The sequence below is a fragment of the Mya arenaria genome, chromosome 8, assembly GCF_026914265.1.
Source record: "Mya arenaria isolate MELC-2E11 chromosome 8, ASM2691426v1".
In the NCBI taxonomy this organism is placed as follows: Eukaryota; Metazoa; Mollusca; class Bivalvia; order Myida; family Myidae; genus Mya; species Mya arenaria.
In genome coordinates, this window is record NC_069129.1 from 862267 (window position 1) to 882619 (window position 20353).

Consider the following 20353-nt stretch of genomic DNA (forward strand, 5'->3'; position numbering starts at 1 on the left):
CAAGTAAGTGCTGAAAGCCCAGTTGGTAGGTTAATATCGTGTTATTCACATTTGGTTGAAGCTGGGGCAAATTCTCACATTTTAGACGTCGTCAAAAATGGTTATAAGATACCTTTTAAGGAAATGCCAGAAACAGTAGTACTGAATAATAATAGGCCCGCACGTGATAACGTGCCTTTTGTCAATGAGGAGATAGGTAAGCTTTTAGCTAAACAGTGCATTAGTGAGGTGACTGACGTCCCGCACGTGGTGAACCCGCTGACGGTAGCGTTTGGCAGAACTGGTAAGGCACGTCTTGTATTGGACTGCAGACATATCAATAAGCATTTATACAAATTCAAATTTTGTTTTGAAAACCAAGAAATTGCAACAACAATGTTTCGAAAGGGAGATTTTATTTTTACGTTTGATTTAAAATCAGCATACCATCATATTCAAATTTTTGAGGACCACAAAACGTTTTTGGGGTTTTCATGGTACTTCAATGGGAAAGTCCGTTACTTTGTTTACAATGTTTTAGCTTTTGGGCTTAGCACTGCAGGTTATATATTTTCGAAATGTCTGAGGGCAGTTGTATGCAAATGGAGAGCTGCAGGCTACAGAGTAATCATGTTCCTAGACGATGGGCTCGGAGGGGATCAAGACTACATTAGGTCTAAAGCCCTTAGTGAGTTTGTAAAATCAGATTTAGAAAAGTTTGGGTTTTTGATTGCTCACGAAAAATCCCACTGGGATCCAAGCTTGTCGCTTGTTTGGCTGGGTTATAGCTGGAATATGAGATCAGGTGAGATTTATGTTACTGAGGATAGAATCGAACGAGCTCTAAAGAGCCTGAGCGAAATTATAAGTAGGGTTGTCGCTGGAGGCGTTTTAGTTCCGGCCCGTAGATTAGCACAGATTGTTGGTCAGATATTGTCGATGAAAAGCGCTGTTGGCTCAGCGGTTAGGCTGCGGACAAGGTCCTTGTATGACTGTATATTGTCTAGGGCGAGCTGGTATGCTCCTGTCACAGTGACGAGTAAAGCTCTAGATGAGCTTGTATTCTGGAAGGAATATTTGAGAACCGAAAATTGCTCTAGTTTAGCAGTAGCAAAAGTAGCTGACTGTGTTCAGGTATACTGTGATGCTAGTTCTACCGGTTACGGTGGTTACCTTGAGGGTTGTGATGATAGTATGGTAATGGGTTCGTGGTCAGTAGAGGAAGCTCTTTTGAGCTCTACATGGAGTGAGCTGGAGGCAATTCACCGAGTGGTACGTAGTGAATCCACTTTGCTGGAAGGCAACACTGTAATGGTAAACACAGACAATAAAAATGTTGTTCAGATCATTTCTAACGGTAGTACGAAGCCTTACTTGCAATAAGTTGCTTTGTCACTAAATGATTTTTGTTGAGAAAATGATATCAATATTATGTCCATGTGGATACCACGTTCTGATAATGTTCAGGCAGACGAATTGAGCAGAAATGGCGATTGTGACGATTGGTCAGTTTGTGATTTGATTTTCAGGTCATTGGACGCTTCCTGGGGTCCACACACATGCGATAGGTTCGCTACAGATTATAACGCAAAGTGCGCATGTTTTAATTCCAGATATTGGTGCCCAGGTACGTCCGGTGTTGATGCGTTAGTACAGGATTGGTCCATTGGAAATAGCTGGCTTGTTCCGCCACCCGCATTGATATGTAAATGTATTCGAAAGATTGAAAAAGAGAAATGTACATGTACATTAATTATGCCCACATTGCGTAGCGCGCCTTTTTGGCCATTGATTTTTGCAGGTGACCAGGATCGCGTTCACTTTGTGAATGATATTAGATTTTTTCAGCCAGGAATACTTACGAAGCCAGGTCGGGGCAAGAACGGCATATTTGATGGCAGACCGCTTAAGTTCGGTTTTGTAGCATTAAAGTGCAGATTCTGATCTATGTGTTCTATCTCCAGGGCTGCGCATCGAGCAGGCCATAGAGGCGGAAGTTGTCGGTGGTGACGTAGACAGCAGCCAGTTTGGGGAATTACCGAAGAAGTTGGCCACCATGATTACGGGGAGTAAAAGTGACAATACCAATGTGAAATACCATTCATATTTTAAAAAGCGGGAACAATTTATCATGCCGAAGGGCGGTTCGGCTTTACCAGCATTTCCAATATATGTAGCTTTATATGTGACTGATTTAATTGACAGAAGACTTTCCGCCAGTGTAATTTCCGCAACAGTATACGCTATTAAGTGGGCGCATAATTTGTGCAACTATTCAGATCCTACGGATAATATGTTTATAAAAAAACCTTTTAGAGACTGCTAAGCGTTGCTGTTCAAAACCTACAGTTAAAAAAGAGCCAGTTACGTCAGAAATGTTGATACAGTTGTGCATCAACCATTTGAACGTCAATGATTTGCTTGTTGTTAGAGATTTGTGTATGATTGTTTTGTCTTTTGCTGGATTTTTACGTAATGATGAATTAAGTAATTTGCGATGTAACGATGTTAAGCTTTTGATTCATATTTTTCTTTGAGTTTGAGAAAGAGTAAAACAGACCAATATAGATTTGGTAAAGAAGTTTTGATATCAAAAGGAAGCTCTGTTGCTTGTCCATACATTTTGTTACAGAAATATCTTAATTTATCCGAGCAAAATACATCTTTAGATAAATATTTGTTTCGACCATGTTTTCGATCTCATTCTAGTTGTAAATTGATATACAAAGACAAACCGCTCAGTTACACTAGAGCTCGAGAATGTTTAGTCAGTAGGCTTAAAGAAGTTGCAGGAAACTTGGAGCTTGGTTTGCATTCATTACGTTCAGGTGGTGCCACAGTGGCAGCAAATTCTGGAGTCTCTGATCGTTGTCTGATGAGACATGGTCGCTGGAAATGTGAGTCTAGTAAAGATGGATATATTGCCGATTCTGTTGAGAAGTGACTGGAAGTGTCTCGATCTTTGGACTTGTAAATCTTATATCATAAACGCACTCAGCCCGTTCTTTTTATTTTCTACAATTACACGTCTGGTAAAAGCATTTTGCTTGTTGTTTTTCTATGAAAAGTTATATATATATTAAGTAAAGCTAAGACGTGTATTTACGAGCGTTTCGTAGAATAGCGAAGTAAAAATTGTCTAATGCGGTACTGGTTTATATTGATTGGTTTATGCACGAGATTTTCGTGCAGTATTATATTGGATAATTTGGTCATTCTACCTGACGATTGCATACCGTTCATATCGAATTTTCCAAGAAATATTTTATAAAATGTTATTGATTTGTCTTATGTGAAATTGATCATGTTTATTTGTTGAAATTATTTTTCATTGGTTTTGTTAAGATATTCAGTAGATGAGGCCCGACATTGTGACTCGTAACCTTTCACCGGCAGAAAGGGACAAATGGGTACACGTTTCCAGAGCGAATATTTTCATTATGTTTTTATCTCTGGTTTTTCGTGGGCGATTCGAGTCACAGCTGAATATCATTTTGTAGGGTACTGTAACTGGCTCTGTATGTCTCATGAATACTGTTATATTCATATTCATTGTATATGGTACCATGCCGGCTAAGTTCACAATTACACGTCTGGTAAAAGCATTTTGCTTGTTGTTTTTCTATGAAAAGCATTGGTATCTTAAGAAGCCAAAATCGCTTCATTTCGTACTTCAATAATAAAACAAATGATACAAAAGTCTCGGGGCAATATCAAGGTCTAGGGTCGGGGAAGAAAAAGGGTAGGTCGGAAAACCGGAAACAGCCATTGTTTTTGCCTCAAGTTCAATGTTCAAACTGAGTAGAGAGCGAAAAATATCAAATATATCAGTCACTTTTTAGGAAAAATTTGCCGCGGAATTTCTAATAGATTGATTGGAATAAAGAATAATGTTGTGTTTTTTATTACAATGTTCTGCTATTGATTTAGTATTCAACAATGGAAATTGTAATATCCCCGGAGGCAAACTGGATTTGCGTTCTGAATCATACGACATGAAATACCCCCGGAGGCAAACCGGATTTGCGTTCATACGACATGAAATACCCCGGGGGAAAATCAGGTTTGCGTTCAAAAAACCGGGGGTAAATCAGTTCGCGATCATAAGGCATGAAGTACCCCTTGAGGCAAATCAGATTTGCGTTCATAAGACATGAAATACCCCGGGGGGAAATCAGTTTGCGTTCATAAGAAATGACATATCCCTGTGGCCAAATCAGGTTTGCCTCCATATGAAATGACATGAAATACCACCAGCGCCAAACCAAGTTCGCTTTCATATGACATGCAATACCCCCAGAGGCAAACCATGTTAGCGTTCATATGACATGCAATACCACCGGAGGCAAATTAGGTTTGCATTCATATGACATTTAATACTGCCGGGGACAAATCAGGTTTGCGTTCATAAGACATGAACTACTCCCGGGGACAAATCAGGTTTGCGTTCATAAGACATGAACTAATCCCGGGGGCAAATCAGGTTTGCGTTCATAAGACATGAAATACTGCCGGGGGCAAATCAGGTTTGCGTTCATAAGACATGAACTACTCCCGGGGGCAAATCAGGTTTGCGTTCATAAGACATAAAATAATCCCGGTGGCAAATCAGGTTTGCGTTCATAAGACATGAACTAATCCCGGGGGCAAATCAGGTTTGCGTTCATAAGACATCAACTACTCCCGGTGGCAAATCAGGTTTGCGTTCATAAGACATGAACTACTCCCGGGGGCAAATCAGGTTTGCGTTCATAAGACATGAACTAATCCCGGGGGCAAATCAGGTTTGCGTTCATAAGACATGAGATACTGCCGGGGGCAAATCAGGTTTGCGTTCATAAGACATGAACTAATCCCGGGGGCAAATCAGGTTTGCGTTCATAAGACATGAGATACTGCCGGGGGCAAATCAGGTTTGCGTTCATAAGACATGAACTACTCCCGGGGGCAAATCAGGTTTGCGTTCATAAGACATGAACTAATCCCGGGGGCAAATCAGGTTTGCGTTCATAAGACATGAGATACTGCCGGGGGCAAATCAGGTTTGCGTTCATAAGACATGAACTAATCCCGGGGGCAAATCAGGTTTGCGTTCATAAGACATGAACTACTCCCGGGGGCAAATCAGGTTTGCGTTCATAAGACATGAGATACTGTCAGGGGCAAATCAGGTTTGCGTTCATAAGACATGAGATACTGCCGGGGGCAAATCAGGTTTGCGTTTATAAGACATGAAATACTGCAGGGAGAAAATCAGATTAACTTTGCTTTCATTAGACATGAAATACTCCCGGCGGCAAATCAGGTTTGCGTTCATACGACATGAAATACTCCTGGCGGCAAATCAGGTTGGCTTCCATAAAACATGAACTACCAGCGGGATCACAAGACATGGGGAAGATTTGCCCTCGAGCGTAAATTTATCCCAGTTGGTTTTTGCGCTTAGTTTCGCCACCGATGGTAAATTTTGTTATATAAACATATAAATGGTGCCTTTTTCTTATAGTAGGGAAAAGAAGAAATGGTGTCCAACATGTTCGCACCCCCCCCCCCCCCATGCATTAAGCATTATCAAACTACAAATGGCTTGTATGTACCTTAGTATATTGACCGCACGGACAATATTATTTCGCTAGTTGTTCTTTTGGTGCTAAAGCAGGGCATATAAAGAATTCGTCATCAGATCTTACTTCCCCTTCATTGTTTTTTATCTTTAAAAGCATAAACAGTTGTTAAAATACTAAGAGGAAGTTCTAGAACACCAACTTTTTCCATACTCGTTATATACCAATTACCACAAAATTAATGGAAGTGAATTGTAAGCATTTTCAAAAGAATAATAATGGTTCGATTGTATAGCCGGTTCCCGTGTATTATTACAATCGTTGTTATTCTTTTCATCATATATTTCCCGCAGGAGGGGGCGTTTCAGTAAACATTCTCGAACCATTTTGTCCCTCTCTCTCTCTCTCTCTCTCTCTCTCTCGTTATAATAACGAAACGATCGTGGGCACTCTTAGTTGCAAATTGAAAGTACCTTAGTGCCATATTATCCAAATCACCTTGTTGCCATGTGCGATATGTATACAAATCTAAAATAATTGAAGTGACGATAAAGATCCTTTAATGAAATGGGTCCCTGGACCTTCAGTGTGTGTATACCACGCGATAAATTAAGTCGGAAGGCAACATTCATATTCAAATAGGTTCAAACCCAGCATTATGGCTCAGTATAATCCTGCATAATACTAGAATTCTGTATAAGTAAAAACAATAAAAGAAACAAAAAAAGACCCGTCAAACAATATTTTTAAAATGCCTAGTTTATTGAATGTCTGGCATGTAAATCACAAGCAATGAACTCTTGTTTACTGCCCTGGTGTCAGTCACATCAGGATTCTAAATTGCCTGGTTATTGCCTGCATCTATTTGGTTTGAGCGGTAACCTCTTTCTCCTTCCGTTCTTTCCGTCCTCGGCGATTTCGGAGTCGGCGATAGTCATATGACCGGAAGTCCGGGATGATAAGGATGCCTGCAAGGAAAAACAGGGCGGCGGCGGAGGCGGCTAAACCCAGGGACCAGAAGGCGAAATGTGCATTCGGGAGGTTCAAAAGCCAGGTTATACACCCGCTAAGATTTAGCGCGGCTGAAATGCAGTGAAATCAAAATACGACTATGATGGATCGAACAACAATTTGATAAATGGTTTGGTAGAAGCAAGTTCGAGGACACCGATATACTGAAAAGGATTTTATGGTAAGCAGAATGCACAATTCGGCTCTTGACATCACACCAGTTTAATTACATGCAATTAAATATAAGTATTTTCTTCTTCTTGGCAGTAGACAATTACAGTTGCCAATATTTTGGTTTTCATGTTAATGTTGTACATATATTACCCTGTATTCTATACTCACTCGAGCTGAAGGTGAACGCCATTAACCAGCCGACAACTGTCTGCGTGCGCACCGTCGGTGACGTAATGTAGTAAGCACAGAGGACCAGTGAACACGCTGCAGGCACGAGAACAACGCACTCCAGTATTTGAGTCACTTTAAAAAGTACTGAAACAATATAAAATAAAAATGAAATGTGAGTTTTCACAGGCTTTAAAGACATAAGATCAAAAGAATCTGCGATGCTTTACTCTTGTAGCACTGCGATGAAAATAAGTACATCTACACAAAATTCGTAAACGTTAAGCATACAGTGTTCTTGATTACACTGGTATTGCTGAGGCGCCTTTAAGCGATTGTCACAGGAACCACAACTCTTCGACACGTAGTCGCATACTTGACTCATTTACATGTGTAGGTTTTAGACGTGGTAATTGGGGCGGGCCGAAGCAGGGTGAGGTCGATTGCTCCTGGAGAGTTTCTGCATGTCTACTCTATAAGTGAATGCATATATATGTGGAAGTTAGAGGCCCATCAAAGCAGTGAGTCGATGACCTCTAAAAATTTCGGCTGTTTACCTTATAATTGTAACATAATTATACGTGATACGTTGGGGTAGACCTAAGCAGGGTGAGCCGATGTCTCCTGAACGGTTTGACGTGTTGCTGTACGTGCGCATACATCAAACTCAAGCTTATACAATTACAGAGATAGACATGATCTGCTCATTTATACATACATGTTTGATACGTGTCGGCTAGGGGCTGCCCGTAGCAGGGCGACCAGGGCGACCAGGGCGGCCCGATGGCCCGAGAACAGTTCACCTGCTTCCACAGACCCACAGTGATGTTCACCTGAAAATAAAGACTGTGTTTATAAACCATTTACCGAGTACTAGCAATCTTTGAAAATTCTCATACACGCTTTTCATTATAATTATTTTGTAATGTCTTCAAATTTAATTTTATATAATATTAAAACTCATTTGATAACACGATGCTTTGTTGGTGCAGCCCCAGTTTCTCTGCATTATACTTACAGAATTGCTGAGGGTGGCAGCCTTCATCCAGTAAGGCGTGGCCAGGGCAGCGCAGTGAAGACCTGCGGCCGCTGCCACCACCAGAAGCGTCAGCTTCGCCCACCCCGAGGACAGCCCGCAGAACGGCATTCTCGGTATAGCGAGCACGTGTATGGAAACTGTGTATATCCGGTCGTGTGGTTCACTCAAACCGTCCGCGTGTAAGTGAACGTATTAAACAAAGTTTGAAATCAGAAAAACATGTGTGAACTTGGTCGCAATTCGTCTGAAGTCGTTCACGTATATATCCGATATTCCGTAAACGTGCTCGTAAACGTTTGAATCACCGCTCGTGTTCATCCAAGTGAATGTACTGGCATTTGAAAACGTTTTTCATCAAATATTGTGGTTAAAACTTTTCACTCCTTCAAAGAGAACGGGTTAAAACGAGCCGTTTGTCTTTTTATCGTTTTTTTTTTATATTTCCATCATCTTATTAGTTCCTTATGGCATTTTTGTACATGAAATATCTAATTTAATCATTTACAGAACGACTTTTAATTTTAAATCCTCATAAACTCGCTGTCATATTGAACGGGGTTAAATTGACATTCTTTGACATTGGTTTTTTGTCTAAAGACAATAGCGCTAGTATTGTCTTACAAGGGTAACGGATAAAACAAAGAGTACCTTTTTATATTTCGTTACGGTTTATGCAAACACACAAAAATGATAAACTGGAAGTAAAGGAGAAATTGGTCGTGGTTGGTTTACTTTTTTACCTGACATTTCCGTAAATAGGACCAGAAGAACATAACATAGTTAGTATTACTCGTAAGCTTTACGGTTTGTTTTGTTATTAATAATTATATTCATACTAAATAAATATATTAAGAATGTAAATTATAAAAATGCAGTGAGCGATATTATTAGAGACCTATTATACAGACTAACATGTAAAGATTGTATTGAATTACATGTAGATCCATTGCAAATCAGCACATGTTTAGCATGATACAATAATTACTTATAGGACAAATATAATTCTGGTCATCATAAACATTCCCACTGCTGGCAACAATTTGTTTGTAATATATATTTTGTTTCAAATTCTACTTATTCAACACCGACGGTGCCACTACTTTTCGTAGCGTATTCCGACCGTTCTAAACGGTTGCTACGAACAATAGTAAATAAAATATATATTATTTTCACTCGACCTCCTGGCCTTTTTATTAAATACCAAAGTACACTATTTCTATTAGCTACGTGTTGTACTTAATAAAGGTGGAAAGCCGATTGCAATGGCTGAAAATAAAGGCTTGAATTTAATCAGTGGTATATTCTGTTTGTGCATTACAATCGAACAAAACTAGAAATGAATTGATTATTTTCCCACAAGTGACCCGACCATAACGACATCTTTCTGACTGAAGTGAACATTTAAAAATGCATAGTTCACCTGAAGTAAAGTTGCAACAGGCAAGTCATAAATCGCTTGTTAAACCTTAGCGGTTGCTTAGAGATGGTATATATAATCAATATCAACAATAGTCAGCGTAAATATATTTTTTTCTCAATTAAGGAATAGAAAATTAAACTTACTGAAGTATACAAGGCATATTTGTAGGATAGTTCTCCCACCAAGAGCTGCCAAGTAAAAAGACCTCCCACCAAAACTGGAAAAGTAAGATGATCTCCCGCCAAGAGTGGCAAAGAAAGAAGCTATCCCACCAAAAGTGGAAACTTAAGAAGATCTTCCACCAAGAGTGGCAACGTAAGAAGATATCCCATCAGGTGGGGAAATGTAAAAAGATCTCACACCAAGAATGGCAAAGTCAGACGATCTCACTCCAATAGTGGCAAAGTAAGTATCTCTCACCAAGAGTGGCAAAGTCAGAAGATCTCTTACCAAGAGTGGAAAAGTAAGAAGATCTCACTCCAAGAATGGCAAAGTCCGAAGATCTCCCGCCAAGAGTGGCAAGTAAGAAGATCTCACTCCAAGAGTGGCAAAGTCAGAAGATCTCACACCAAGAGTGGCAAAGTCAAAAGATCTCACTCCAAGAGTGGCAAAGTAAGAAGATCTCTCACCAAGAGGGGCTAAGTAAGAAGATCTCACACCAAGAGTGGCAAAGTCAGAAGATCTCACTCCAAGAAAGGCAAAGTAAGAAGACCTCCCGCCAAGAGTGGCAAAGTAAGAAGATCTCACTCCAAGAGTGGCAAAGTCAGAAGATCTCACACCAATAGTGGCAAAGTAAGAATATCTCTCACCAAGAGTGGCAAAGTAAGAAGATCTCACACAAATAGTGGCAAAGTCAGAAGATCTCACTCCAAGAATGGCAAAGTAAGAAAATCTCCCGCCAAGAGTGGCAAAGTCAGAAGATCTCACTCCAAGAGTGGCAAAGTAAGAAGATTTCTCACCAGGAGTGGCAAAGTAAGAAGATCTTCCACCAAGAGTGGCAAAATAAGAAAATCTCACTCCAAGAGGCGCAAAGTAAGAATTTCTCCCACCAAGAGGCGCAAAGTAAGAAGATCTCACACCAACGTGGCAAAGTAAGAAGAACTCTCACCAAGAGTGGCAAGTAAGAAGATCTCACACCAAGAGGTGTAAAGTAAAAAGATCTCCCACGAAGAGTGGCAAAGTAAGAAGATCCCACACCAACGTGGCAAAGTAAGAAAATCTCCCACCCAAACTGGCAAAGTAAGAAGATCTCACACCAAAAGTGGCAAGTAAGAAGGTCTCACACCAAGAGGCGCATAGTAAGAAGATCTCACACCAAGAGATGCCAAGTAAAAAGATCCCCACGAAGAGTGCCAAAGTAAGAAGATATCAAACCAACGTGGCAAAGTAAGAAGATCTCTCACCAAGAGTGGCAAAGTCAGAAGATCTCACACCAAGAGTGGCAAAGTAAGAAGATCTCTCACCAAGAGTGGCAAAGTCAGAAGATCTCACACCAAGAGTGGCAAAGTAAGAAGATCTCACTCCAAGAATGGCAAAGTAAGAAGATCTCCCGCCAAGAGTGGCATGTAAGAAGATCTCACTCCAAGAGTGGCAAGTCAGAAGATCTCACACCAAGAGTGGCAAAGTCAGAAGATCTCACTCCAAGAGTGGCAAAGTAAGAAGATCTCTTACCAAGAGTGGCAAAGTAAGAAGATCTCACTCCAAGAATGGCAAAGTCCGAAGATCTCCCGCCAAGAGTGGCAAAGTACGAAAATCTCACACCAAGAGTGGCAAAGTACGAAAATCTCACTCCAAGAGTGGCAAAGTAAGAAAATCTCACTCCAAGAGTGGCAAAGTAAGAAAATCTCCCACCAAGAGTGGCAAAGTAAGAAAATCTCCCACCAAGAGTGGCAAAGTAAGAAAATCTCCCACCAAGAGTGGCAAAGTAAGAAAATCTCACTCCAAGAGTGGCAAAGTCAGAAGATCTCACACCAAGAGTGGCAAAGTCAGAAGTTCTCACTCCAAGAGTGGCAAAGTAAGAAGATTTCTCACCAAGAGTGGCAAAATAAGAAAATCTCATTCCAAGAGGCGCAAAGTAAGAATTTCTCCCACCAAGAGGCGCAAAGTAAGAAGATCTCACACCAACGTGGCAAAGTAAGAAGAACTCTCACCAAGAGTGGCAAGTAAGAAGATCTCACACCAAGAGGTGCAAAGTAAAAAGATCTCCCACGAAGAGTGGCAAAGTAAGAAGATCCCACACCGTGGCAAAGTAAGAAAATCTCCCACCCAAACTGGCAAAGTAAGAAGATCTCACACCAAGAGTGGCAAGTAAGAAGGTCTCACACCAAGAGGCGCATAGTAAGAAGATCTCACACCAAGAGATGCCAAGTAAAAAGATCCCCACGAAGAGTGCTAAAGTAAGAAGATATCAAACCAACGTGGCAAAGTAAGAAGATCTCTCACCAAGAGTGGCAAAGTCAGAAGATCTCACACCAATAGTGGCAAAGTAAGAAGATCTCTCACCAAGAGTGGCAAAGTCAGAAGATCTCACACCAAGAGTGGCAAAGTCAAAATATCTCTCACCAAGAGTGGCAAAGTCAGAAGATCTCACACCAATAGTGGCAAAGTCAGAAGATCTCTCACCAAGAGTGGCAAAGTCAGAAGATCTCTCACCAATAGTGGCAAAGTCAGAAAATCTCACACCAAGAGTGGCAAAGTCAGAAGATCTCTCACCAAGAGTGGCAAAGTCAGAAAATCTCACACCAATAGTGGCAAAGTAAGAAAATCTCTCACCAATAGTGGCAAAGTCAGAAAATCTCACACCAATAGTGGCAAAGTAAGAAGATCTCTCACCAAGAGTGGCAAGTAGGAAGATCTCACACTAATAGTGGCAGGGTAAGAAGATCTCTCTCCAATAGTGGCAAAGTCAGAAAATCTCACACCAATAGTGGCAAAGTAAGAAGATCTCTCACCAAGAGTGGCAAAGTAAGAAAATCTCACACCAAGAGTGGCAAAGTAAGAAAATCTCACTCCAAGAGTGGCAAAGTAAGAAAATCTCACACCAAGAGTGGCAAAGTAAGAAAATCTCACTCCAAGAGTGGCAAAGTAAGAAAATCTCACACCAAGAGTGGCAAAGTAAGAAAATCTCACTACAAGAGTGGCAAAGTAAGAAAATCTCACTCCAAGAGTGGCAAAGTAAGAAAATCTCACACCAAGAGTGGCAAAGTAAGAAAATCTCACACCAAGAGTGGCAAAGTAAGAAAATCTCACACCAAGAGTGGCAAAGTAAGAAAATCTCACACCAAGAGTGGCAAAGTAAGAAAATCTCACACCAAGAGTGGCAAAGTAAGAAAATCTCACTCCAAGAGTGGCAAAGTAAGAAAATCTCACACCAAGAGTGGCAAAGTAAGAAAATCTCACACCAAGAGTGGCAAAGTAAAAAAATCTCACTCCAAGAGTGGCAAAGTAAGAAAATCTCACACCAAGAGTGGCAAAGTAAGCAAATCTCACACCAAGAGTGGCAAAGTAAGAAAATCTCACTCCAAGAGTGGCAAAGTAAGCAAATCTCACACCAAGAGTGGCAAAGTAAGAAAATCTCACTCCAAGAGTGGCAAAGTAAGAAAATCTGACACCAAGAATGGCAAAGTAAAAAGATCTCTCATCAAGAGGGGCAGAGTGAAAAAGATCTCTCATCAAGTGAAAAAGATTTCTTTTAAAGAGTGGCAAAATAAAAACACCTTTCACCACTCTCACCAAGCGAGTGACCTTTTAGAAGTCTTAATTTCAATATTGACTTTAACAACAGACAGACAGGCATTATGTTAAGAATTGCAACTGTATATACATACATGTTTTTTTTTCAAATATCATGACAACGCGTATTTACAGCATGGAATGGTAAATGAAACGGACGTTTCACATAATTGTAAAACAGCATTCAATTTGTAACAATAATAGGAGGCTGTATTAACATGTTATGAATTGCCCATAAAAACGAATGGCTTTCATGTACATGTATATATTATATCTGAGTGTCTAGCGCCGAGCCATTCGTTTATATATATTTATATAGTGTGTTCAATACTGCACTCTATTCAGATATAATATATACATGTACAAGTTTACATGAAAAATAGACAAACTTAAACCTGTCGAAGTTCACATATTTCTTAATACCAACAACTTCCCTTGTGTATATCACGACTGTGAATATATAAACCTGTTATTTTCCTCAACTTACAGCACAACAATGTTTAGGTCAGTCAATTCTTAAACGTGTATGAATGTTATGTTCAGTACTTCATTGTTAATATGTTCTTAAATGTTAGTTAACCTAGATTCTTTTAAGTGAGCTATGTTTTCCCTATGATATTTGGAATGAATTTACCAGGACTTGTTTAGAAGGCTATATAATTTTCTACTTATTGCATGAATTGAAGTTTTAGAATGAACTAGATTCTTACAGAAAATAAAGGAAAGTTCTTGAGGATGTTCGTAGTATGTTCTGAAAACTTCTTATTTGATAGAACATACGAGGACAGAACAGAACATTTGGTAGACCCATGTTGTTTAATATATATATAATGGCAACCTTCTGGTATAACTGAAGCCTCTTTGAAAAGTAACGTCTAATGAGGATAACTTTTTAACCTTTTGTGGGAATTATTCTGTTGTTGCATTTAGATTAAAATGATATTCATATAGTGTGTTCAATACTGCACGTGGACATACAAAAATACCACGAGCAGCTGTGAAGATATTTTGTGAACTTATTATTATTCTAACTTCTATCAATTAGAATTTGTGCATTACCTATTTAGAGATTTTAGTAAACACATGCTGCTGTGGTTGTTGTTGTTGTTGTTGTTGTTGTTGTTGTTTAAAGTGTGTAGCTTGTTACACAATATAAAAGATAAATTATTTATATCTTAGGGTCATTTGGCCATTTCAAATATCCACCAGAAATGCAACAAGGTATAAATCTTGTACAAATGGCATTTTAAAAAGGGCAAATGAATTGAAAACGATTATTTTATACTTAAAAAGAGGCGAGAATAACCGAGGTGATACATTCCCTATCGGCAGTATAAGCAGCTAGGTGTTAAAAGACATGGTGAGGTTCTGACACTTGATGGGGGTTCTTACACTGGGCAGGCGGTATCTTTCAAGGGAAATAAAGAGAACGATTGAATAGCATAAATCTAATAACTAATTGGAAATGGTTGGAATGACGAGCAATTATTGCGTTTATATGCCGAACATTAATCCGTGTGGTGTTTTTGGACGCCTTAATATGATAATTGAGAACAAATGATATTTTCCATCATAATTTATCTATTATTTTCTGAAAAAATCAGTGCGGTAAAACGTCAAGGTGCAAAATAAAACAAATTGGCCTCAAATGATTTATTTGTGATATATAATATAGGTATATACTTTTAGCAGTTGGATGAAAGCAAGTAACCCGAGAAGATCGCCCAGATAGCTCATTTGTACAGCGTTTAGGGTGCGGAAAGTGGGGGGTTCAAACCCCGGCGGGTCAAACCGAAAGACGAGAAATTGGGAGGGGGTGTAGCCAGAACTTGTTAAACCCAGGAATGTTGTATTCCGTGTATCGGTGCTTTACACCGAGCACATTACAAAGCCCCAAGAGGTAAGTTCGCAAAGAGGAAGGGTATCGCACCCGGGTATCTTGTTAAACACAATTTAAGTCGTGATGGCCAAACAACACACGTCCGAACCGGATTAAAACTAAAGAACAAGTAAGAAAGGCGCCAATATAAAAAAGGGCGGACAATTGAACATACGGCAATGAGAAAGATTTCCCTCCCTTTAATATTAATAATTAAAATTTCTCAAAATTTGTTAAATGGTCTCGGGCAGACCTTGATAAACAAACAAAACAACAAAGACTTCAGAAATAAACCAAAGTCCCGCTTATACTATACACATATGGCAGTCATATCATGATTTTGCTCAAGTTTCTTGGTTGGAACACATTTTAGTTTATAATATCCAAACAAGAAGCATATGCTTCATTTTAACCATTTAGATACAATACCTTTTTGGATTCGATAGGAACCATAATAACACAAAAGTACTTACGCTGAAGCTCGTGTGTTTCCTAGAGACATTCGGCCATCCGGTTGTTGTCATGGTGTTTGGCGCGGAGTGTCCTTTCGGCTTTATAAAGATGTCTTTCGGCTTTAACCCGTTTTATCTGGCCGACTTTTGACGTTGACCTTATATTGTAGATTCAAACAAATGCGATAATCCTTTCTTATACAACAGAAACATAATAAACTGGCATTGTCAAATATCAGTAAAATGATACTTCATGGACAACAATTATCATCCATTGGCACTTGCGGGCAATATTTTTGTACATTTCATAATGTTGTTTTCTAACCCTTTGTCATGTTCACACGATCTAAGCAGAAGTATACCAGTCATTCTCCAGGCAATTCCAGCTTCCGTAAATGAATACCAAGCGAATATAATATAACGGTTAAACGCTATTATTGATGGCACCATATTGTCAATGGTTACGAATTATTTTATTTTCCAGATATTTTATAGGGTAAGCTGATATGTTTTATAGGTTGGGGAAGAGTTTAAGCAGCTACCGTATGAATAGCGCAGGTGGTGAGGGATAATATATATCCCAGTAAATCAATATTTATACATGTAGCTGTTTTTGAAATTTCCAATGAAAAATTAAAAAAAGAAAACATCTTTGTATGGGCACAATTTCGAAAATCGGGAAAATTGCTTCTAGCAGTGGAAATAAATAATTATATAAAGCAGTAATTGACATTTTCAATGAAAATAATATATCATCTTTGTATAGTTACAATTTCCAAATTTAGGAAAAGTGTTTCCTTCAACGTTGATGATAGGGCTTTTTCGAATGTTGATTTCTCTAAATGTGTACAATGAGCATAGCGATTCACTCAAGTTTCCCAAACTTACTAACTTACCGGCCTAAGATTTCATCCAATCCAGTTGTTCTTGTTTCAGCATGTATGACCTTGTTGAACCGTAATTTTCACTCATAAGAATATATCACACGTGTGTGTGACAAATGCGTACGCATATGTCGATTTTTTTGTAAAAAGAAACAGTTCTGTGCCTCTTAACCAGCCCCGCCCCCTCAAAGCAAAATTGTCTATAAATAACTTATAATATATCTGTGACCGATATAGCCTTAGTATTTTACAGGATGCTTGACCATATTGTGAATGAGGAAATGATCAAGGTACCATTTCAGGTCCTTGGGCAAAATGTCAATATCATTGGGGAAATGATCCAGGTACCATTTTAGGTCCTTGGGCAAAATGTCAATATCATTGGGGAAATGATCCAGGTACCATTTTAGGTCCTTGGGCAAAATGTCAATATCATAGGGGAAATGATCAAGGTACCAATTCAGGTCCTTGGGCAAAATGTCAATATCATTGGGGAAATGATCCAGGTACCATTTCAGGTCCTTGGGCAAAATGTCAATATCATTGGGGAAATGATCCAGGTACCATTTTAGGTCCTTGGGCAAAATGTCAATATCATTGGGGAAATGATCCAGGTACCATTTTAGGTCCTTGGGCAAAATGTCAATATCATTGGGGAAATGATCCAGGTACCATTTTAGGTCCTTGGGCAAAATGTCAATATCATTGGGGAAATGATCCAGGTACCATTTTAGGTCCTTGGGCAAAATGTCAATATCATAGGGGAAATGATCCAGGTACCATTTCAGGTCCTTGGGCAAAATGTCAATATCATAGGGGAAATGATCCAGGTACCATTTTAGGTCCTTGGGCAAAATGTCAATATCATAGGGGAAATGATCCAGGTACCATTTTAGGTCCTTGGGCAAAATGTCAATATCATAGGGGAAATGATCCAGGTACCATTTTAGGTCCTTGGGCAAAATGTCAATATCATTGGGGAAATGATCCAGGTACCATTTTAGGTCCTTGGGCAAAATGTCAATATCATTGGGGAAATGATCCAGGTACCATTTTAGGTCCTTGGGCAAAATGTCAATATCATTGGGGAAATGATCCAGGTACCATTTTAGGTCCTTGGGCAAAATGTCAATATCATTGGGGAAATGATCCAGGTACCATTTTAGGTCCTTGGGCAAAATGTCAATATCATAGGGGAAATGATCAAGGTACCATTTCAGGTCCTTGGGCAAAATGTCAATATCATTGGGGAAATGATCCAGGTACCATTTTAGGTCCTTGGGCAAAATGTCAATATCATTGGGGAAATGATCCAGGTACCATTTCAGGTCCTTGGGCAAAATGTCAATATCATAGGGGAAATGATCCAGGTACCATTTTAGGTCCTTGGGCAAAATGTCAATATCATTGGGGAAATGATCCAGGTACCATTTTAGGTCCTTGGGCAAAATGTCAATATCATTGGGGAAATGATCCAGGTACCATTTTAGGTCCTTGGGCAAAATGTCAATATCATTGGGGAAATGATCCAGGTACCATTTTAGGTCCTTGGGCAAAATGTCAATATCATTGGGGAAATGATCCAGGTACCATTTTAGGTCCTTGGGCAAAATGTCAATATCATAGGGGAAATGATCCAGGTACCATTTCAGGTCCTTGGGCAAAATGTCAATATCATAGGGGAAATGATCCAGGTACCATTTCAGGTCCTTGGGCAAAATGTCAATATCATAGGGGAAATGATCCAGGTACCATTTTAGGTCCTTGGGCAAAATGTCAATATCATTGGGGAAATGATCAAGGTACCATTTCAGGTCCTTGGGCAAAATGTCAATATCATTGGGGAAATAAAATTCTTTAGCACTCAATTTATTTCAGTATAACATTTCGACACTGGTTCTATGTGTAGTAGAATTTCCATGTTTTAAGGGGTCTATTGGTCAAAGGTCAAGGTGACATGGGATCATAATCATGTTATCCTTTAACAGTAACGTTTTGATATCTGCACTTTATGATTGTTCTTAATGTATTTATGATCATTTTTGCTTTAGTGACTATAGGATTGCTCGATTCCGTCCGTCTGCCCGTCACAGTTTATGTCCGGTCAATCAAATTTACCGAAACAAATCTTTATGGGTAACTTTCGCCAATTTGATGGTGAATTCCATTCATAAACAACGAATAAAATGGTCGGAGTGAAAAATTATGAACTGGATACTTATTTGCGTATTACACTACACACAAAGTGATTTTTACTAAGGCAATTTCATTATTTTCGTATTTGCGACCGTGTGACGTCCGTCATTTATATTTTACTCAATAACTCAATACGGTATGGATTTTGGATGGTCACTGTTGATTTCATTATTTTGGTAACTGCTCATATGGAGATGAACCCATGTCAATTGATTATATATAGGGTAAAAATTCGAGAGAAATACCTCTGCCCCCCAACAAGTACTTTTTTTTGACATTTCATCAAAAAAGCGGGCGCGATGATGTTTACAGACGTCATGACAGGCAGAAATTTGTGTTCACTGTATACGTCTACATGTTCCTTCAATATAACGTATTTTAAGGGTTATTTTTTGTTTTGAAACTATTTTTGTTAAGTAAATGTTTATTGAACTCATCTATTGAAATATCATAATAAGGCTTAAATAAAGTGTATAATATAATTAAACAGTACATGTTTTGCTCCACAACAACACGTGACATGCATGGGGGCATATTTATAATTTCTGACACGTGTTTCCAGTCCGAATAGAAAATTCCGACCCGAGGGCACCCGCGTTGCCAGGTAACGAGGGTTGCCAAGTCAAATTACGATTCAACATAGCCTAATCATGGATTGTATAGTGTCCATGATTAGACTTACCTATGTAATGGTTTACAAGATAGCATTAGTAGTAGAAGTAGACGAAGTAGTAGTAGTAGTTGTTGTTGTTGTTGTTGTTGTAGTAGTAGTAGTAGTAGTAGTAGTAGTAGTAGTAGTAGTAGTAGTAGTAGTAGTAGTAGTAGTAGTAGTAGTAGTAGTAGTAGTAGGTGAACTATTGGCAAAATAATAATACCTCAATTGTTCACAACTTTATTTTACGGTACAATATTAAATAAATGGAACAGACGTTCGTGAAATAGTTTGATGGCATGCATTTTTGACTACATCTATAACTATGGAATGTGGATTTAAGATGTATGCAATCTATCACGGTACAAAACGTATTATTCCTCAACTGCAATTGGAACGTAAATGTTTCACGTTCATTCTATAATCACTCTCTTAGCGATTCCGCCTCAACCAAACACGTCTCACTATTTCAGCGGTGTCACACATTACGTCATAACACAGTTTAATCATCAGGTTGTCAAGGGTGTCCAACGTGAGACTATTCTGTATCAGTGCTGATTCCAAACATGCACGAGCAATATTGAGATTGCTGACGTCATGATACCCATGTGAGGTTTTCGGCGCCAAAGATTCTTCGCTGTTAAACACCACGCGTATTCCACTTGTGGTGTTTTCTGTAGCTGAAGTTTCATTTTCACTACAAGCAGCAGGAGCGTCACTTGAAGCAACTTCAGATATATCCCAATCGCTTAGTCTTGTCCTAGCGGGTGATTGCACACACTTGTCATTGTCATGCTCACCGTTCCTCGTGGCTGCCTTGTTTTCCCAGAAATGTCGTAGATTTTGGAAGTTCGCCCTTGTTGATGCCTCTTTCTTTGTACGCTTAGTTATTGGCTGGACAGAGATGGTGAGTCGCCTGTTGCTGGGTGTGTGAAGTGACGTCGCATGCAATCCTTCTTCCCGGACGGCTAGTGTATGCTTCCCTCTGTGGACGGACTTGGTTTGTGCCATTATATGGTTGACTGAAATTCAGAACAAGGAATGCCTTTAGCACAAGATGTTTAGCCAATGAAATTGCAAATAGGCAATCATTAATTACTAGACGTTAGCATTAAGAATTTCTACCTTCGCACTTGTTTTGAGGTCTGTCTACTGCCACTCATCCGATGTGTCAGTCAATGAGGTTGTATTCTAAGTCAGTTA

The 20353-nt window shown here is 39.3% G+C and overlaps 2 protein-coding genes across 2 annotated transcripts in view; both read right to left on the reverse strand.

Annotated features, from left to right (window-relative positions):
• The window catches only part of LOC128242915 (short transient receptor potential channel 7-like), a 91483-nt gene extending 75908 nt beyond the window's left edge, over window positions 1-15575 (reverse strand). Inside the window, exon 1 of the mRNA XM_052960346.1 lies at window positions 15440-15575. Coding sequence (XP_052816306.1) covers window positions 15440-15490 — 51 coding nt within the window. The 5' untranslated portion in view covers window positions 15491-15575. The remainder of the gene's footprint in view (window positions 1-15439) is intronic.
• Window positions 6281-8497, reverse strand: LOC128243717 (uncharacterized). Its single transcript, XM_052961638.1, has 4 exons — window positions 7915-8497; window positions 7615-7729; window positions 6897-7043; window positions 6281-6625 (listed from the first exon to the last, which is right to left on the reverse strand). Exons 1-4 carry the CDS (start codon window positions 8041-8043, stop codon window positions 6405-6407), a joined length of 612 nt encoding a protein of 203 aa, XP_052817598.1. The 5' UTR covers window positions 8044-8497; the 3' UTR covers window positions 6281-6404.
• Window positions 15576-20353: the final 4778 nt, after the last annotated feature.

Bases quoted from the DNA above. Each gene is read 5' to 3' on its own strand.
- LOC128243717 (XM_052961638.1), bottom strand. From the start codon at position 8,043: ATGCCGTTCTGCGGGCTGTCCTCGGGGTGGGCGAAGCTGACGCTTCTG. The intron at 7,730-7,914 runs GTAAGTATAATG...CTTTATTTTCAG, and splicing joins CTGCCACCCTCAGCAATTCT to GTGAACATCACTGTGGGTCT. The intron at 6,626-6,896 runs GTGAGTATAGAA...ACTGCATTTCAG, and splicing joins GGCGTTCACCTTCAGCTCGA to CCGCGCTAAATCTTAGCGGG.